This window comes from Aulonocara stuartgranti (genome assembly GCF_965226115.1).
Source record: "Aulonocara stuartgranti genome assembly, chromosome: 3".
In the NCBI taxonomy this organism is placed as follows: Eukaryota; Metazoa; Chordata; class Actinopteri; order Cichliformes; family Cichlidae; genus Aulonocara; species Aulonocara stuartgranti.
The window spans coordinates 49611436-49630042 of NC_138941.1; the positions used below are offsets into that span (position 1 = coordinate 49611436).

General features: G+C 48.0%; 1 protein-coding gene across 1 annotated transcript; it reads left to right on the top strand.

Annotated features, from left to right (window-relative positions):
* Positions 1–1616: 1616 nt before the first annotated feature.
* On the top strand, positions 1617–17979 carry LOC309703281 (Fc receptor-like protein 5). Its single transcript, XM_082528036.1, has 4 exons — positions 1617–1907; positions 15147–15413; positions 15494–15757; positions 17019–17979. The coding sequence occupies exons 1-4, from the start codon at positions 1877–1879 to the stop codon at positions 17123–17125; spliced, it is 669 nt and encodes a 222-aa protein (XP_082384162.1). The 5' UTR covers positions 1617–1876; the 3' UTR covers positions 17126–17979.
* The last annotated feature ends 628 nt before the right edge of the window (positions 17980–18607 follow it).

The window sequence follows — 18607 nt, forward strand, 5'->3', positions numbered from 1 at the left end:
GAAATTACTTGGGTGGCCATTTTTTTTTTTACCTTGTTTAAAAACATGAACTGAACTGTGATTCCATAACTTATGAATTGTCTTTTTTTTTGTCTCTTAACCTTTTAACTATTAGTTTAATCCCTATTTATGTCTTCAACAACATTAAGCACTGTTTACTGTGTTTAGTGGTCTTCTCTGGATTCCCTTCTAAACCATTTTCCTCTGAGTCCTTGTAAACCGACCTTGAGGAAACACCAGAAACAGAATAAAAGAAATCCTATTGTTTGTTGTGAAATCTGTTTATGTTGTCCTAGTAAGGCTACCATGGGGCGACCACTAGAGGTCGCTAGAATACTGTATGTGTATATGTTTTGAGAAAATTGATGATAGCCACGTACACTGCTGCTCTAGTTCAACAAAAGCTGTTCGTGCAGGAGAACCATGCGTCTTATTGCCTCCAATCACGACATTGTTAATTCCTTTGATCTGAGAGGGAACCAGACTTCTTCACATGTATTCTGTTTTCAGACCACAGAGGCCACAGGGTTAGGAGGACGGACAAATAACCAAAATATTGGGGGGGGGGAGTATGTGCTGCTATGCACCTGTTCCCCACTACCTCCCCACTTGGTACGTTCTTTTATTTCCTACTTGGTTAGGTTTAGGAAAGACAGAGAGATATGGCCCAGAGCAACCCTATACACACTGAACAGACGGAGGGATTGGCTGATCTGGCATAGATTTTGGTAGGATCAGTAAACACCAGCAGAGGGCAGCAGTGCACAGCTTTCAGGAATTGTAGGATCGTTACTGGTTGCCTGTTGTCGATACAGATGAAGTCAAACACGTGGATCTTAAAAGAGCCTTTGGTGGATTAATTAAATACACAAGATTCTGCATCACTGCTTCTTTATGTACCTGATAAGTTGACAGCTATCGTTGAGTGTGCTGTGATTTGAAGTTTTTCGCTTCAGCTTCACTTGCTGAAGCATTGTGACTTTTTCTTAACACAGCTGTGATTCATAGCGGTGAGTCAGAATGATACTTTGCGTAGTGATTTCCCAGTGAATCTTCCTCTGAATCATTGCACCCCCCCCCCCCACACACACACACACACACAAGAGCACAAGAGAGATGAAGACACACTACAATGAGCTGAAACATGCACTTGTTATTGTTAAAACAGATTATTATGACTCAAAATATTATTTGGTTTTCATACGTGCCTATTTTCAGTGATATCAGCTGTAATAGCAGGATATTAACTAGGCATATAAACCTATAATTCTCTCTCCTTTTTGCCATACTTTTCAAGCAACCTATATTTGACAACAACATAAAAATTAAAATTCTGTTTTGGAGGCACGACCACAATATTTTTAGTGGCCCCGTATGAAAAAATTCTGGAGGCGCCCTGTCTTTGTGAATTATTAAATTATTATTATTGAATTAATTTGGTCTTCTGACGAAAACAAAAAGAGGATTCAATTAAAGAAGATTTCATAGGCTTGCTTTAACTTCTAAAAGAGTGTAAAAAAGAGACTTTACACTTTTTTCACTTACTGAAGGGTGTCTCATTTCCTGTCATGCTCAAGTGCACGGCATGAAGCCGCTTCAGAGGGGTAGGTGTGAAATGGTGGGGGTGTAAATTCATGAGAAGGATAAGTGTTTGGAGGGGGAAACCAAACAGCACTACATTCTGCAGACAGAGACCACAGGGGGTGGAAAATAGAAGCCCCCTGCATGTGCTCACAGTGTTGATCTGACATTTGGAATATGAGGATTCTTTTTGCAGAGCCCACCAACACCTAATCATCTGTGCGACCCTAATAACTTCCTGCAAGTCAGAGAGCTGCTGAAAAGTTTCTAAGAAAGAAAAGAGCACCAAAGCACAATGGAGATCTCTTCAACGTGTCTGATTATCTGTGAGTAAATTTTACTTTTTTAGTTGTTTTTAATTCAGCTGTAATTGAAAGAATTCCTGAGCTTGCAGGACATTTGAAGGTTTTATTAGGTGTATGTTTCTCCAAAGATCTCAAAGAAAATACGATTACTTCTTTGTCCTACAAAGTACAACTTGATGAGAGGCTGCTTCCTCACACATTCTGCTTTAAATTTCTCCCATTTTTTCCAGAGTTATTAGGTTTTGATTTATGTTCGGCTCGTCACAAGCTAAAAATGTGATTTGCTGTATTTTAATTTCACTTTCATTTACTCACTTCCACGTTGCTGTTTTCGGACGTACTCGTGATATATTGCATGGACAGAATGATGTTTTGCATGATAATTTTACTGTGCTGCGAGCTTAAATTGTTAAACAGAAGCGTCGCACTACAAACCCAAGTTGGCAAAGTACACAAATGGTTTTCCTACTGCAACATGTCAACATATCAGCAGTGGACAAAGTCCGGTTAGTTCCTTTTTGCAACCTGCGTGGACTCTCTGTGATCTGCCAACAATGGTACCAATGCCAAGATAAACACACTATTCATTATGTATATCGTGAAAACAACATAATTATATATTTTAACACCCTTGAGTTATATTGTCTCTTGTAAAAGGGACTTCTTTCTTCCCACATTATCCTTAAAGTACTTGCTCAAAGGAGATTTTAAGGTATTTGGAATTCACTTACTAATATCGTATGTCATGGCTACTGAACGGACCCACGCGCAGACAGTTCTTTCAAGGAAACAAAAGGGGATTTATTTACAATAGGGATCACCTTAGTGCAAAATATATGTACAGTGAGTTGGGAGGGGGTCCAGGGCTCCAGGGAGAGAAGGGGGGGGGAATCCACACACACGCTTCCTCTTCCACTCAGTCACCGCCACCGCTCCTCCGCACACACGCACTCCTCTTCAGCCGCACTCGCTCCAACACTCCACACACTGCCCCACTTGGACAGGTCCGGTGATTCGGTCCAGAATCTACAGACAGAAGGTCAAAGGTTAGTTCCACAACATAAAACACGTGTAAGCGATTCTTCTTTGAATATGCCGCGAGCACGAACTCAGGTGGTTCGACGTTCCAGCGGTGAGCTGCTCTGTGCCACTGCCTTAAATAGCAGCTGGGGAAATCAGCCAGATCAGCCGCAGGTGGACACCATCCACAGGGGTGCGTGGGCCAAGAGTGAGAGCCCGTAATGAGCTCCACCCAGGCAGAGAGGAGGAGGAGAGACAAAAAACTAAAACTAACAACAACAAAACCTGTAGCCAGCGTGGGCCAACCAGAGAGACACGGGGACCGTGACATCGTAGGGTCTCTATATTATCAAGCATCACAAGGGTGTTGTTGTGAAAATCCTTCTGAGACCAAGAAAAATAAAGTTCTGGACATTTTTTTGTGTGTTTGTTTTTTGGAAGATTTTAAATTTTTAGATGATTTGGATTAAATACAAAACCTTTTTCCAAATAGCGGTTTATTCATTTATTATTATTTTTTATTTTCTGCCACTAGTTCAACAACAGAATGATGTTATGTGGAGATTTGGTGTTCACGTTCATGTGGATTTCTGGTTATTGTTTTGTTCACAAACAGTAAAATTGTTAGATGAAGGAAACTGGAGAGGAAATGTCTGCTCATCTACACAGGACTTCAACGGTCTCAGCATAGAGAGGCAGCTTTGTTGCACTTTGTTGAAGTACAGTCATCTTCCAGAGATCATGAATTTTTCTTATTATTAGAGACATCTATATCAATTGTTACTTTGATGGAGTAATCTTGAAGATTTTGTCTTGACTTAACTGAATTGACTATAATTAGGACTCAAGTGTATCTGGATCCCAGTGCATCAGGCATGCCATGAACACGTTATAGATACACCAAAGATTGTTTTCAGATTTCAGGTTAAAACAGTTAGGAGAAGGAAACACATCAGAACACTAAACCATGAACATATTATCTACGCACTGAAGATTGTTTTCATTTTTCAGGTTGCCTTGTTAGATGAGCACCTCTCTGGTTTGTGTGCTCTGGCATTTTCAAAAACCTGGTTTTCTATTTCCTGTTTGAGGTCACCAGAGGGCCTCCAGGCTTGGCAGTTGTGGGCAGTTTTGTCCTGTCTTCATGTCTCATGGTAAAAACAGCTGCAAACCAGTTTCAATAGAGTTGAAATTGAACTGAAAAAGAAGGGAAGGGTACAGTTTAATGCACTGTTAGGAAATATATTATCAAATGTATAACTAAACAGAGTAAACAGTTTAAGAAATAAAACTAATTATCCACTCTATGTTTGTGCGAGTGTGTGTGTTTGTGTTTATGTGTGAGTGTGTGCATGTGAGGGTTAAAATTGCTCTACATTTCTGAAATCCTACTACAATGAAGGTAGGGATGTAATATTTTTCAAGACTGTAAGGCCAGTAAGCAAAAACAGACCCAAATGCTGAGCTGATAGAGAGTTGCATCAAAGTATTATAATCTTTATTTACACATGAGTTAAGGTACGCATTGAGGGGTCTTGGTAAAAGCACAGGGGTTTCTTTCAGTTCTTGAGGGAAATGTCCATAGAGAGAGACGAGACGGGTGTTAAAAGGTCCACAAAGTAAAAGGTCCACACAAGGTCTGGAGGCCAAATGTTTTCATTCTGTATCTGCCATTTTCAGCTTTAATTAGACTCTGTTTAATGTATTCTAGCCTCTACACGAGATTAAAATGTTGCTGCTTTCCAACATATTGGTGATATACTACGGAGCCCCGCAGGGGACATGGGAGAAAAAAAAATTAGGGAGGAAAAAAAAAAATTAAGACGGACTTTTGCGAGCTCTCGCAAAAGTATTGCGAGAGCTCGCAAAAGTTTTAGCCGCATTCTTCGGAGGCCGCCAGCTCGAAGCCGACCGGGAGGTCGAGGCACGATGTGCCGGGAAAGCTGTGTTCCTCCCGGCTGTAGTAGGTCTCGACCTCCCGTTAGCTTCGAGCAAGTGGGTGTCAGATCTCCAAAAACGTCGGAGCACTTTTGCAAATATGTGATGTCTTGTAAACCGAGCAGGTATCTGACGTTTACACAACTACATTCACGCCTCAAAATATCTTAAAAGTGTATTTTGTGACCCAGAAAGAGCAATATTACAACTAAGTAGCTGCCGCCATTGTTGGAATTCAACTTTTGCGAGCGCTCGCAATACTTTTGCGAGATCTCGCAATACTTTTGCGAGCGCTCGCAATACTTTTGCGAGATCTCGCAAAAGTCCGTCTTAATTTTTTTTTTTCGCCCTAATTTTTTTTTTCTCCCATGTCCCCTGGGGGGCTCCATAATATACAGGAGGGACAGGATGATGTTTTGTGTAATCATTTGCCTGCATGGAGCTTAAATGGATAAACTGAAGCATCGCCCTACAAGCTCAAGCTGGCAGTAGTAAAACAGTTGCCTAGTGATCGTATGTTATATGGACGACAGTATTGGCCCACAGCTGTAATCTTTGAATACAGGTGTTTTAAGTTGCATTTACACAGCTGTATAAAACTGAGCACCCTTTCAGTCCGGCATTACAAACACTTACAAAAGATTGAGTCGTTCTAAAGAGGTCACTGAAACACTGAGCGTGGTATGACTAAAGTCCATTCGTGGAATTTCTTCCCTCCTAGATATTCCATGATCAACTGAAAGTGATATTATTACAAAGTGGAACAACAGCAACTCAGCCATGAAGTCGCAGATCACACAAACAGAGCAGAGTCTCTTAATACGTAAGAGTTTCCAACGCTCTGTTCACTCAGTAACAGAGTCCAAACCCCCTCTGTCATTAACCTCAAACAGTGTGCACTCTTGCGGGTGTACTCCATCTGTGGCCTTTGCTTTGGTCCATGTCTTAATTTGAGACGTTCCTATTATTATCATTGTTATTATTATTTTATACACAGATGTCATGGACTTACAAGTAATAGATTGATATGATGCGGTGATATGGTCTTAATCTTTTGTGGATTTGTGATCATTTTTTTGTCCATGAGCATTAAAACAGTTAGATGAAGGAAACACATCAGAACACTAAACAATGAACACATTATATATGCACTCAAGATTGTTTTCAGTTTGCCTTGTTAGATGAGCACCTCTCTGGTTTGTGTGCTGTGACATTTTCAAAAACCTGGTTTTCTTTTTCCTGTTTGAGGTCACCAGAGGGCCTCCAGGCTTGGCAGTTGTGGGCAGTTTTGTCCTGTCTTCATGTCTCATGGTAAAAACAGCTGCAAGCCAGTTTCAATAGAGCTGAAATTGAACTGAAAAAGAAGGGAAGGGTACAGTTTAATGCACTGTTAGGAAATGTATTATCTATATTCACAACATACTTCATACCGTGTACATTATATATCTATCTACGTAGCACTTTTAATTCTTATTTTTATTTTTATTTTTTCATGTCTATTTAAGCGCTATCTGACAGTATGTTTGCACTGAAGCACCGCAGCAATTTCCTAATGTTGTAAACCTGCTCAACATTTGGCAATAAACCCCTTTCTGATTCTGATTCTGATTATAACATACCATAATAGACCCATTTCTGTAATATACTCACATATCTATACTATTGCTAATATATATTGTAATATATCTATATCACTAAAGCACTTCTGGATGGATGCAAACTGCATTTCGTTGCCCTGTACCTGTGCATGTGCAATGACAATAAAGTTGAATTCTATTCTTGTCAAGGCTCGGCTGTGTGGCAGGCAGGAGGAGGACCCAAACGCAAAACTCACAGACACGGGGATGAACTCAAAATCACAGCTTTAATGCTGGAAAGGCCGAACATAGGAAATACAAAACTAAACTGGGAAAAGTAAACTAACATACGCGAAGAGACACAGGGAGATCCACACAACATGAGGGACGACGTCACCCTGAACAGAGGGAGACGCAGACAGAAATACACAGAGGGTTAACGAGGGAAGTGGGAACACACGGGGAACACAGGTGACACTGATAATCATAACGAGACAGGGCGGGGTGAACTGAACACTGACGGGAGAGGAGAAACAGGAAGTACAGGAGGAGAGAGAGCACGAGTAGAACACCAACGTAACAGGCAGGGGAGACATGGAATAAACACGAAAGGGGACGAGGGCTCATAAATACATAGAGGGCACACAGGGGGAAGAGAGAGCACGGGGAGAACTAGGCATAATGGGCAGACACAATAACACCATGGACAGACAGAGGGAACACAGAGAAGTGGGAGCAGGCAGGCAAAGAACAGAAACCTAACAAATGGCAAAATCACAACAGAATACACACTCGGAATGAACAAAAGCATAAGGAAACACAAAACACTGAGTCCTCAGACTCAGGACCATGACAGTACCCCCCCCTCAAGGGCTGGCTCCAGACAGCCCAAACACAGAAAAACAAAACCAAACAGAAAACAACCCAGGGCGGGCGGCGGGGGCCCAGGACGGAGGGCCCGGAACAGAAAACAAAAGAGCACAGCAAACACCGGAGCCCAAGAAAATAACCCAAACACAGAGCAGTTCAGGGGGCCGACCGTGCGCAAGGCAACGGCGGCGACGCGGAAACAGTTCAGGAGGCCGGCCGTGCGCAAGGCAACGGCGGCGACGCGGAAACAGTTCAGGAGGCCGGCCGTGCGCAAGGCAACGGCGGCGACGCGGAAACAGTTCAGGAGGCCGGCCGTGCGCAAGGCAACGGCGGCGGTGAAGGAGACGACGGAGCAGTTCAGGAGGCCGACCGCGCGGGAGGCGGCGGCGACGATGACAGCGCTGGTCCGGGGGCCGACCGTGCGGAAGGCGACGGCGGCCACTCAGGCGAAGGCGGTCCGGGGGCCGGCCGTGCGGAAGGCGACGGCGGCCACTCAGGCGATGACGGCGCAGTTCAGGGGGCCGGCCGCGCGGAAGGCAGCGGCGGCCCTCCAGTCCCAGGCGTGCCGGCCATGGCCCGGTGGGCGCAGGGCCAGACGAGGCAGCTGATGAGGATGCTGGACCAGACGAGGCAGCTGATGAGGATGCTGGACCAGACGAGGCAGCTGATGAGGATGCTGGACCAGACGAGGCAGCTGATGAGGATGCTGGACCAGACGAGGCAGCTGAAGAGGAGGCTGCGGCAGACGAAGGCTCTGAAGAGGAGGCTGCGGCAGACGAAGGCTCTGAAGAGGAGGCTGCGGCAGACGAAGGCTCTGAAGAGGAGGCTGCGGCAGACGAAGGCTCTGAAGAGGAGGCTGCGGCAGACGAAGGCTCTGAAGAGGAGGCTGCGGCAGACGAAGGCTCTGAAGAGGAGGCTGCGGCAGACGAAGGCTCTGAAGAGGAGGCTGCGGCAGACGAAGACTCGGAGGCCGGGCCAGGCGAGGTTGCAGAGGTTGAGGCCGGGCCAGGCGAGGTTGCAGAGGCTGAGGCCGGGCCAGGCGAGGTTGCAGAGGCTGAGGCCGGGCCAGGCGAGGTTGCAGAGGCTGAGGCCGGGCCAGGCGAGGTTGCAGAGGCTGAGGCCGGGCCAGGCGTAGCAGAAGCACAGGCGGATGTAGCCGGGCCAGGTGATGACGAGGCGGTCGCAGATGGCGGCTGGACAGGCTCCTCGGGCCCTCCAGCTGATGCGGCGTGAGGCTGAACGGGCCCCTCGGACCCTCCAGCGGAGACAGGAGGCTGAACGGGCCCCTCGGACCCTCCAGCGGAGACAGGAGGCTGAACGGGCCTCTCGGACCCTCCAGCGGAGACAGGAGGCCGAACGGGCCTCTCGGACCCTCCAGCGGAGACAGGAGGCTGAACGGGCCTCTCGGACCCTCCAGCGGAGACAGGAGGCTGAACGGGCCTCTCGGACCCTCCAGCGGAGACAGGGAGGTGCTGGCCGGGCTCACTGGAACCCCCAGCGGACGAGGTAGATGGCGGCGTGGGAGCCGCGGAGTCCTGGATGAGCTCATCCGAGCTTCCAGCAGGAGCTGAAGTAGAGCCAGAGAGGATTGGGACCCCGGGCTCAATGTTAAGCTGGCTAGAAAACCGCACTGCTACGGGGAACTGGGCCAAAGGTTCAGGTGCGAGCTGAGCTGCTGGACACACGGGGACCTGAGCTGCTGGACACACGGGGACCTGAGCTGCTGGACACACGGGGACCTGAGCTGCTGGACACACGGGGACCTGAGCTGCTGGACACACGGGGACCTGAGCTGCTAACGGTGGAGAAGTAAATGACTGCACAGGGGACTGAACTGATGTCTGTAGTAACGGTGGTGGTGAGGGTGGAGTTAATGACTTCACAGGGGAATGAACTAGAGGTAGTGACGGTTGTGGTGCTGGTGGTTGAGTGGGTGACTGTGCTAAAGGAGGCTGCACTGGGGACACCGGAGACTGCACTGGGGACACTGGAGACTGCACTGGGGACACTGGAGACTGCACTGGGGACACTGGAGACTGCACTGATGGTTGTAGTGGAGGTGTAACGGGTGAAGGAGTGGCTGAAGTGGCTGTGGGTCGGACGGCTAGTGGCTCAGCTACAGGGTATGGCAACGGCAGGGCTATGGGTTGAATGACTGGCTGAGTAGCAGCCTGAGTGGCTGGGTGTAGTGACGGTTGTGGTGGAAGAGAAACAGGTGGCAGTGTGGATGATGGAGCTAAGGGCGACTGAGTGGCAGACCGAACTGATGACTGAAGCGATGGTAGAGGTGAAAATGGAGCTTGTGGTGGAGTTAATGGCTGAGCTAACGGGGACACAGGAGACTGAACTGAGGGTGGCTGCGAGGGAGCTAACGGAGCTGTGAAGGACTGCGAGGGAGCTAACGGAGCTGTGAAGGGCTGCGAGGGAGCTAACGGAGCTGTGAAGGGCTGCGAGGGAGCTAACGGAGCTGTGAAGGGCTGCGAGGGAGCTAACGGAGCTGTGAAGGGCTGCGAGAGAGCTAACTGAGCTGGAAGTAGCAGCGAGGGAGCCGACGGAGCTTCTGGCAGCACAGAAGGTGAATTAGAAGGCCGAATGTCCGGCTGTGGGGTGGCGCGTCGGCGGCGTGAATGCCGTTTCTTTTTTGATGATGGCTCTGACGGGCCGAGCGGCTCCACATCCGGCCCTTCAGGCAGGTGGGTAGTAGCAGCTGGGGGATGAAGGTGGAGCTCGTTGCGGATTAAATCCTGTTCGAGTGGGTGGAGCGCACTGAGTAGCCAGGGAAGACCAGAGAACAAGCGCTGTAGTTTGGTTTCCACAGCACGGCGAAATTCCTTCCCCTCGTGTTCGAGCCACAGATGCAGGAGTCTTTCCACGGAGTAGATAATGTCCAGACGCAGTTCTTCTGGTGGGTTGAGTGCTGCTGGGTCCATATCTGGTGACGTCGTACTGTCAAGGCTCGGCTGTGTGGCAGGCAGGAGGAGGACCCAAACGCAAAACTCACAGACACGGGGATGAACTCAAAATCACAGCTTTAATGCTGGAAAGGCCGAACATAGGAAATACAAAACTAAACTGGGAAAAGTAAACTAACATACGCGAAGAGACACAGGGAGATCCACACAACATGAGGGACGACGTCACCCTGAACAGAGGGAGACGCAGACAGAAATACACAGAGGGTTAACGAGGGAAGTGGGAACACACGGGGAACACAGGTGACACTGATAATCATAACGAGACAGGGCGGGGTGAACTGAACACTGACGGGAGAGGAGAAACAGGAAGTACAGGAGGAGAGAGAGCACGAGTAGAACACCAACGTAACAGGCAGGGGAGACATGGAATAAACACGAAAGGGGACGAGGGCTCATAAATACATAGAGGGCACACAGGGGGAAGAGAGAGCACGGGGAGAACTAGGCATAATGGGCAGACACAATAACACCATGGACAGACAGAGGGAACACAGAGAAGTGGGAGCAGGCAGGCAAAGAACAGAAACCTAACAAATGGCAAAATCACAACAGAATACACACTCGGAATGAACAAAAGCATAAGGAAACACAAAACACTGAGTCCTCAGACTCAGGACCATGACAATTCTATTCTATTCTATTCTATCAAATGTACAAAACAGAGTAAAATTGCTTGGAAATCAAACTTTTAGCAATGGCTCTGAAATAACTGAAAATCAGGTTGTGTAGGAATGTTTAGCTTATTTTAGAGTTTAGGAATGGCAAACTGGTCCTGGGTGAGGGACCAGACAAAGAGCGATTCAGAAGACCCCCATGAAAAGAATATCGAGGGAACAGTTTACCCTGCCCGGGATAGGGTTACCGGGGCCCCGCCCTGGAGCCAGGCCCGGGGAGGGTGCCCGAGGGCGAGCGTCTGGTGGCCGGGCCTTAGTCCATGGGGCCCGGCCGGGCACAGCCCGAAGAGGAGACATGGGCCCATCCTCCCGCAGGCCCACCACCTGCAGGAGGCGCCATAGGGGTCGGGTGCATTGTGAGCCGGGTGGCGGCCAGGAGCGGAGGCCCTGGCGGACCGACCCCCGGCTGCCAAGACTGGCAATAGGGACATGGAATGTCACCTCTCTGGTGGGGAAGGAGCCTGAGTTGGTGCGTGAGGTTGAGAGGTACCGGCTAGATATAGTTGGGCTCACCTCTACGCATTGTCTGGGCTCTGGAACCAGTCTCCTGGAGAGGGGCTGGACTCTGTCTCAGTCTGGAGTTGCCCCTGGTGAGAGGCGGCGGGCTGGGGTGGGTATTCTTATATCCCCTCGGCTTGCTGCCGGTACGTTGGGGTTTTTCCCGGTGGACGAGAGGGTTTGTTCCCTGCGCCTTAGGGTCGGGGAACGGGTCCTGACTGTCATCTGCGCTTATGCGCCGAGTGGCAGTTCGGAGTACCCAGCCTTCTTAGAGTCCCTGGGGGGGGTGCTGGAAGGTGCTCCACCTGGAGACTCTGTTGTCCTGCTGGGAGACTTCAATGCTCACGTGGGTAACGACAGCGAGACCTGGAGGGGCGTGATTGGGAGGAACGGCCTCCCTGATCTGAACCCGAGCGGTGCTTTGTTATTGGACTTCTGTGCTAATCACAGTTTGGCCATAACGAACACCCTGTTCGAACATAAGAGTGTCCATAAGTGCACGTGGCACCAGGATGCTCTAGGCCGTAGGTCGATGATCGATTTTGTAATCGTATCACCAGACCTGCGACCATATGTTCTGGACACTCGGGTAAAGAGAGGGGCTGAGCTGTCAACTGATCACCACCTGGTGGTGAGTTGGATCAGGTGGCGGGGGAGGACGCTGGACAGACCTGGTGCACCTAAACGCGTAGTGAGGGTGTGCTGGGAACGTCTAGCAGAGGCCCCAGTCCGCGAGATCTTCAACGCACACCTCCGGCAGAGCTTCAACAGCATTCCGAGGGAGACTGGGGACATTGAGTCCGAATGGACCATGTTCAGCGTCTCCATTGCCGAAGCTGCTGCATTGAGCTGCGGCCGCAAGGTGGTTGGTGCCTGCCGTGGTGGTAATCCCCGAACCAAATGGTGGACACCAGAGGTGAAGGGAGCCACCAGGCTGAAGAAGGAGGCCTATCGGGCTTGGTTAGCCTGTGGGACTCCGGAGGCAGCCGACAGGTATCGACAGGCCAAGCGGAATGCGGCTCGGGCAGTGGCTGAAGCAAAAACTCGGGTGTGGGAGGAGTTCGGAGAGGCCATGGAAAAAGACTTTCGGACTGCCTCGAAGAGATTCTGGCAAACCGTCAGGCGTCTCAGGAGGGGAAAGCGGTGCTCTACCTGCACTGTGTATAGTGCTGGCGGAGCGCTGTTGACGTCGACTGAGAAAATTGTCGGGCGGTGGAAGGAATACTTCGAGGACCTCCTTAATCCCACTGACACGTCTTCCGGGGAGGAAGCAGAGTCTGGGGATGAGGGGTGTGACCCACCGATTTCCGGGGGCGAGGTCACTGAGGCAGTTAAACAACTCCTTGGTGGCAGAGCCCCTGGTGTCGATGAGGTCCGCCCCGAGTTCCTGAAGGCTCTGGACGTTGTAGGGCTGTCTTGGTTGACACGTCTCTGCAATGTTGCGTGGAGATCAGGGGCAGTACCTGTGGACTGGCAGACCGGGGTGGTGGTCCCCATCTTCAAGAAGGGGGACCGGAGGGTGTGTTCCAACTACAGGGGGATCACACTCCTCAGCCTCCCCGGGAAAGTCTATGCCAGGGTGCTGGAGAGGAGGGTTCGTCCGCTAGTCGAACCTCGGATACAGGAGGAACAATGCGGTTTTCGTCCTGGTCGCGGAACACTGGACCAGCTCTTTGTCCTCTCGAGGATACTTGAGGGTGCATGGGAGTTTGCCCAACCAGTCTACATGTGTTTTGTGGACCTGGAGAAGGCATTCGACCGTGTCCCTCGGGGCGTCCTGTGGGAGGTGTTGCGCGAGTATGGGGTGTCTGGCCCATTGCTACGGGCCATTCAATCCCTATACAACCGTTGCAAGAGCTTGGTTCGCATTGCCGGCAATAAGTCGGACTCGTTCCCGGTGGGTGATGGGCTCCGCCAAGGCTGCCCTTTGTCTCCGGTTCTGTTCATAATTTTTATGGACAGGATTTCTAGGCGCAGCCAAGTGGCGGAGGGCTTTCGCTTTGGTGGCCTCAGAATCTCATCTCTGATTTTTGCGGATGATGTGGTTCTGTTGGCTTCATCGGGTGAGGGCCTCCAGCTCGCACTGGAGCGGTTCGCAGCCGAGTGTAACGCAGCGGGAATGAGGATCAGCACCTCCAAATCTGAGGCCATGGTTCTCAGCCGGAAAAGGGTGGAGTGCCCACTCCGGGTCGGGGATGAGTTCCTGCCCCAAGTGGAGGAGTTCAAGTATCTCGGGGTCTTGTTCGCGAGTGATGGGAGAAGGGAGCTGGAGATCGACAGACGGATTGGGGCTGCGGCTGCAGTAATGCGGACGCTGCACCGGTCAGTCGTGGTGAAGAGGGAGCTGAGTGTAAAAGCGAAGCTCTCAATTTACCGGTCGATCTACGTCCCTACCCTCACCTATGGCCACGAGCTGTGGGTAGTGACCGAAAGAACGAGATCGCGGATACAAGCGGCGGAAATGAGCTTCCTCCGAAGGGTGGCTGGCCTCTCCCTTAGAGATAGGGTGAGAAGTTCGGCCATCCGGGAGGGGCTTAGAGTAGAGCAGCTGCTGCTCCACATCGAAAGGAGCCAGCTGAGGTGGTTCGGGCATCTGGCAAGGATGCCCCCTGGGCGCCTCCTGGGCGAGGTGTTCCAGGCATGTCCCACCGGGAGGAGGCCCCGGGGCAGACCCAGGACACGCTGGAGAGATTATATCTCTCGGCTGGCCTGGGAACGCCTTGGTATTCCCCCGGACAAGCTGGAGGAGGTGGCTGGGGAGAGGGAGGTCTGGACCTCTTTGCTTAGGCTGCTACCCCCGCGACCCGACCTCGGATAAGCGGATGAAGATGGATGGATGGATGGATGGAATGTGTTAGATAGGATATAGAATTGTGAGACACTGCCTTGGATATAAATAAAGGCCTGACTGTGTCATGAACTTAGGAGTAGATTTTAGGAGACCCTCCCCCAGTTGAACTGTGTAAGTAAGACAAAGAGGAGTTAATGCTGAGTGGAAATTCCTCAGGGCATGCCTGGGTGGAAGTCTCAAAGTTTGTAACTAAATAACTTTGGTTTGGAAGGGAGGTGGACTTTTATGACCCTCAGGAAGGTACGTACATAGAGATATACGCACATAGTGTTTTAACTGTTACGCACACACATCCACACGCACACTCACTCACGTGCACTCACACATACACACAGGTACACGCATACACTCACTCACGTGCACTCACACACACACGGATACGCGCACACACAGGCATTCACGTGCTCGTGCACATAGACACAGACACAGAGTTTGCAGCACACCGTGGGGGGTTTTATGATAGGGTCGCTCCTACAAAACTGTTTCACGGACAAATGAGTGAAGATTTTGCAGAGGGGCACCGGCCTGGCAAGTCTTCCCTTCTAGAAGAATGCATGCTTAAATGAGGATAAATAAAGATGAATAAAGTTTTTGTGAAAATGACTACTGAGTCCGTCTCTGGATGCTCGAGGAATAAAAAGAACCGGGGTAAAACTGATTTCGCAACAGTTGTCATTCACTAGGTGGTTTAATGTTGAAGAACATGTTTTTCTCTATCAACCAATGCTTGCCATGGGGTCTCCAGACCTGTGTGTCTGGGGCTTACCACAAGTCTGCAGACTTGCATGTTTTAAAAGGACCAAAACTCAGCCTGATGCTTTTTTCCTCTTCTTTTTATTTCATGTTTCGAACCCCAGCTGCTATGCTGAGCATCCATCCTGACCGATCTCAGTTCTTTTGGTACGAGACGATCACGCTGAGCTGTGAAGGGACAGACAACTCTGGAAATTGGACTCTGAAGAGAAACACCTCCTCTAAAACTGCTGAGTCATGTATCTCGGGTTGGGGAGTGTCAAATCAGACGTCATGCACTATTGTGGACACCTATGCATCAGACACTGGAACATACTGGTGTGAGTCTGATCGAGGGGAATGCAGTGAGACTATCAACATCACAGTCAAATGTAATGCTCTTTATTATTTGATGTTTTAGACTTTTTATCTGATATACAGCTGAGGAGTCATAGCACGGTTTGATTTTCAGATGGAGTCATCCTGGAAAGCCCTGCGCTTCCTGTGACAGAAGATGAAACAGTGATACTTCTCTGCTATTACAAGTACGATGAAGAGAGCAAGGCGACTTCTAATTTCTCTGCTAACTTCTACAAAGACGGACATTTAATCAGTACTCAGCCTGCAGGAAACCTCACTTTCTCAGCTGTGTCCTTATCTGATGAAGGTTTCTACAAGTGTGAACACCCAACAAAAGGACAGTCAGCACAGAGTTGGATGTCTGTCAAAGGCAAAGGTGGGTTCAGGCAACAAGACATCTGTTTTGAGGAGAAATGTGGTAGACGTGATACATAATCAATAAAATACACCCAGTCTGTCCTTTGACATATTCATTGTGCTCCAAAAGCAATGCATTAACTAATTTCACCTATTTAAACTAGTCACTGAGGATTGATTGACATATATTCAAAAGATTTTGTTATTTTCTAACTGGTGAAGCATAAAATCCTTATTGAGGCAGTCCTGTCTTCCTCCTCTCACCCCAAATGGTCGCAACAGACAGCAGATGGCCCCGCCCCTCCCTGAGCATAGTTTTGCTGGAGGTTTCTTCCTGTTAAAAGTTTTTCTCTCCCTCTGTCGCCAAAGTGCTTGCTCATAGGGGGTCATATGATTGTTGGGGTTTTCACTGTTTTCTTTGTATTACTGTAGGGTCTTTGCCTTACAATATAAAATGCTTTTAGGTAGCTGTTGTTGTGATTTGGTGCTGTATTGAATGCTGAATTGGAACTATTTAAAATGCAGTCACACACATGCACATTGCATGGTCAAAAAAATATAAACAGTATAAAAAGTGGATGTAGCCATTCTGCACCACTCATTACTTAGTGAAGTACTCTTATGAAACCTCAAATTGAGTGCTTTACCACTTTGAAATGGACATGATAAGGGAAGAGGTGTCCAATGCATATTCATTGTTCAAGAACTTATGACTGGTAATTAATTCATGAGTGAGCATTACTTGGATAATCCTTCATTCTGATTTCAATAAAGGCCATAATTTACTAAAGGAACTTCATATTTTATTTATTATGACTAGAAATTCGTGGCTGAGCCAAGCAAGTCAACAGAAAAAGGTTTAAAGAGGTCACAGAGTGAGGGAACTTCCCCTAGACTTCTATAGCATTGGAAGTCTCTTTCCAGTCACAGGAGTCTCCACCTGCTGGCCATTAAAAGAATGAAGGTTTAACATACTTGCATATTAGACCTTGAGGCTGTATCCATCTTTTATACTGCCTGTGCAGTACTGCTCTGATTCACACATCTCATCTGCACATACTTAATTAGAAGGTAAATATGAGAAATACATATATAAAGTCCAAGAGCTTTTAAGCTCCTGTGCCCTGTATTTCTTTGGCTTTCCCTGTCGGTTACTTAATTGATTCTAATGTGTATTGTTCGATTTCCTTACTTTATTGTTGCCTTTCAGCCATTTATTCTGCCTGTATTTTTGGTACTTTCTATGCCAACTCTGTTATTTTGTTCTGTCTTCCTTACAGTCAGAGCTCAGCCATCAGTATCTGTGCCTGGACTGATTGGTGCTATTCTGGTGAAACTCTTCTACACTGTGATTATTACACTGGGTGCAAATGTACTCATACGCTGAGCTAATGGTAGAAAACCTGAGAAAATGAGTGTGATGTGACCTCTTTCATATCATTGCCCTCATATATTGAAATATATCTTTATATTTGTACAGCCATGATGTTTCGCTTTTTATTTGAAAATGCTGGAAATTAATCGCAACAAAGAATTTAGGAACATCTGAGATAAGATGCAGTAAAAATGTTTAAGGATGCGTTCACCAACAGCTATGGAGTCTGTGTATGTAATGGTGTTAAACATGTACTCATAAGACAAGTATTTAACCATCCAGCCATCAGTTTTTGCAGCTGAGCTAGAGCTGGAGCCTATCCCAGCTGTCATAGGGTGAGAGGAGCTATGGACAAATTGCCAGAACTGGTGAGAGACAGATCTGAGAACAACCAAGTAACCTAGCATATCTTTGAATTGTGGGTGGAAGCTGGAAAACCCACTGGGAGAAGATGCAAACTCCACTTAGAACACCAGGCAACTGATGGATTCACACCCAGGACCATTTTCCTGTGGGGCCGTGGTGAGAAAACCATATCATTATGCCGTCCTTGTTACTATATGACTGTAACTACCCTCTATAGTGTTTTGTAAACCATTTAACACATTAATATGGTTCTAATAAATGACAACTGGAGTACCTGGAGAGAACCAACACCAGCACTGTGAGAAGATACAATCTTCATACCGAAGACCAGGAAACTGATGGATTCACACCCAGGACCGTCTTCCTGTGAGGCCGTGGTGCTAATCACCGTATCATCATGCAGCCCATGTTAAATTATATGACAGTAACTACCCTCTATAGTGTTTTGTAAAACATTTAATATGTTATTGTGGTTCTAATAAATGACAACTGGAGCATCACAGAGTGCATTTTGTGTTTTCTGTAGGAAAATACACTTTAGGTTTTAAAAAGGCATCATTTTAAATCTGGGTGAAGTATTTTTATAAGAAATCAAAAAGGATCAAACTCATATAGAGGATAAATGTGTTAATGACTATTAAGTTACATAGATGCTGCCTTGATTTGCAGCCAAATGTCTGTTCAAAACTAACTTTTCAGGAATAATTAAAAATAATGTTCAATGTACGATGAAGCCCTCTGCCTGTAACTCAGGGTATCAGCATGTTTACATTGTTGACAGGTGACAAAAAGAAATGTTTCTCAGTGCTCACTCATTTTTTAGGTAATCACCATTCAAACTTGGGTGATAATAATAATAATAATAATTGTTATGGCCCTGGGCCTTGAGGGAGTGAGACCGCTTTTTTGCTCTTCAAGCAAATCCAATAGTGCCAGGACTCAATAATGATTGGCTAGCTGGAGATCTGTGCCAGCCCTCCTGTATGCAGTTTGCAGTGTGTCAACCCTCATAGACAGGGCTGCACATAAGTGGTCCGCAGGTGCGCATGCGCTGTCAAATTAAAAGACGCGCAACAAATAATAAGTTGCAACGCACGTTTACGTACATAAGATTTTCTGGAGGAGGAC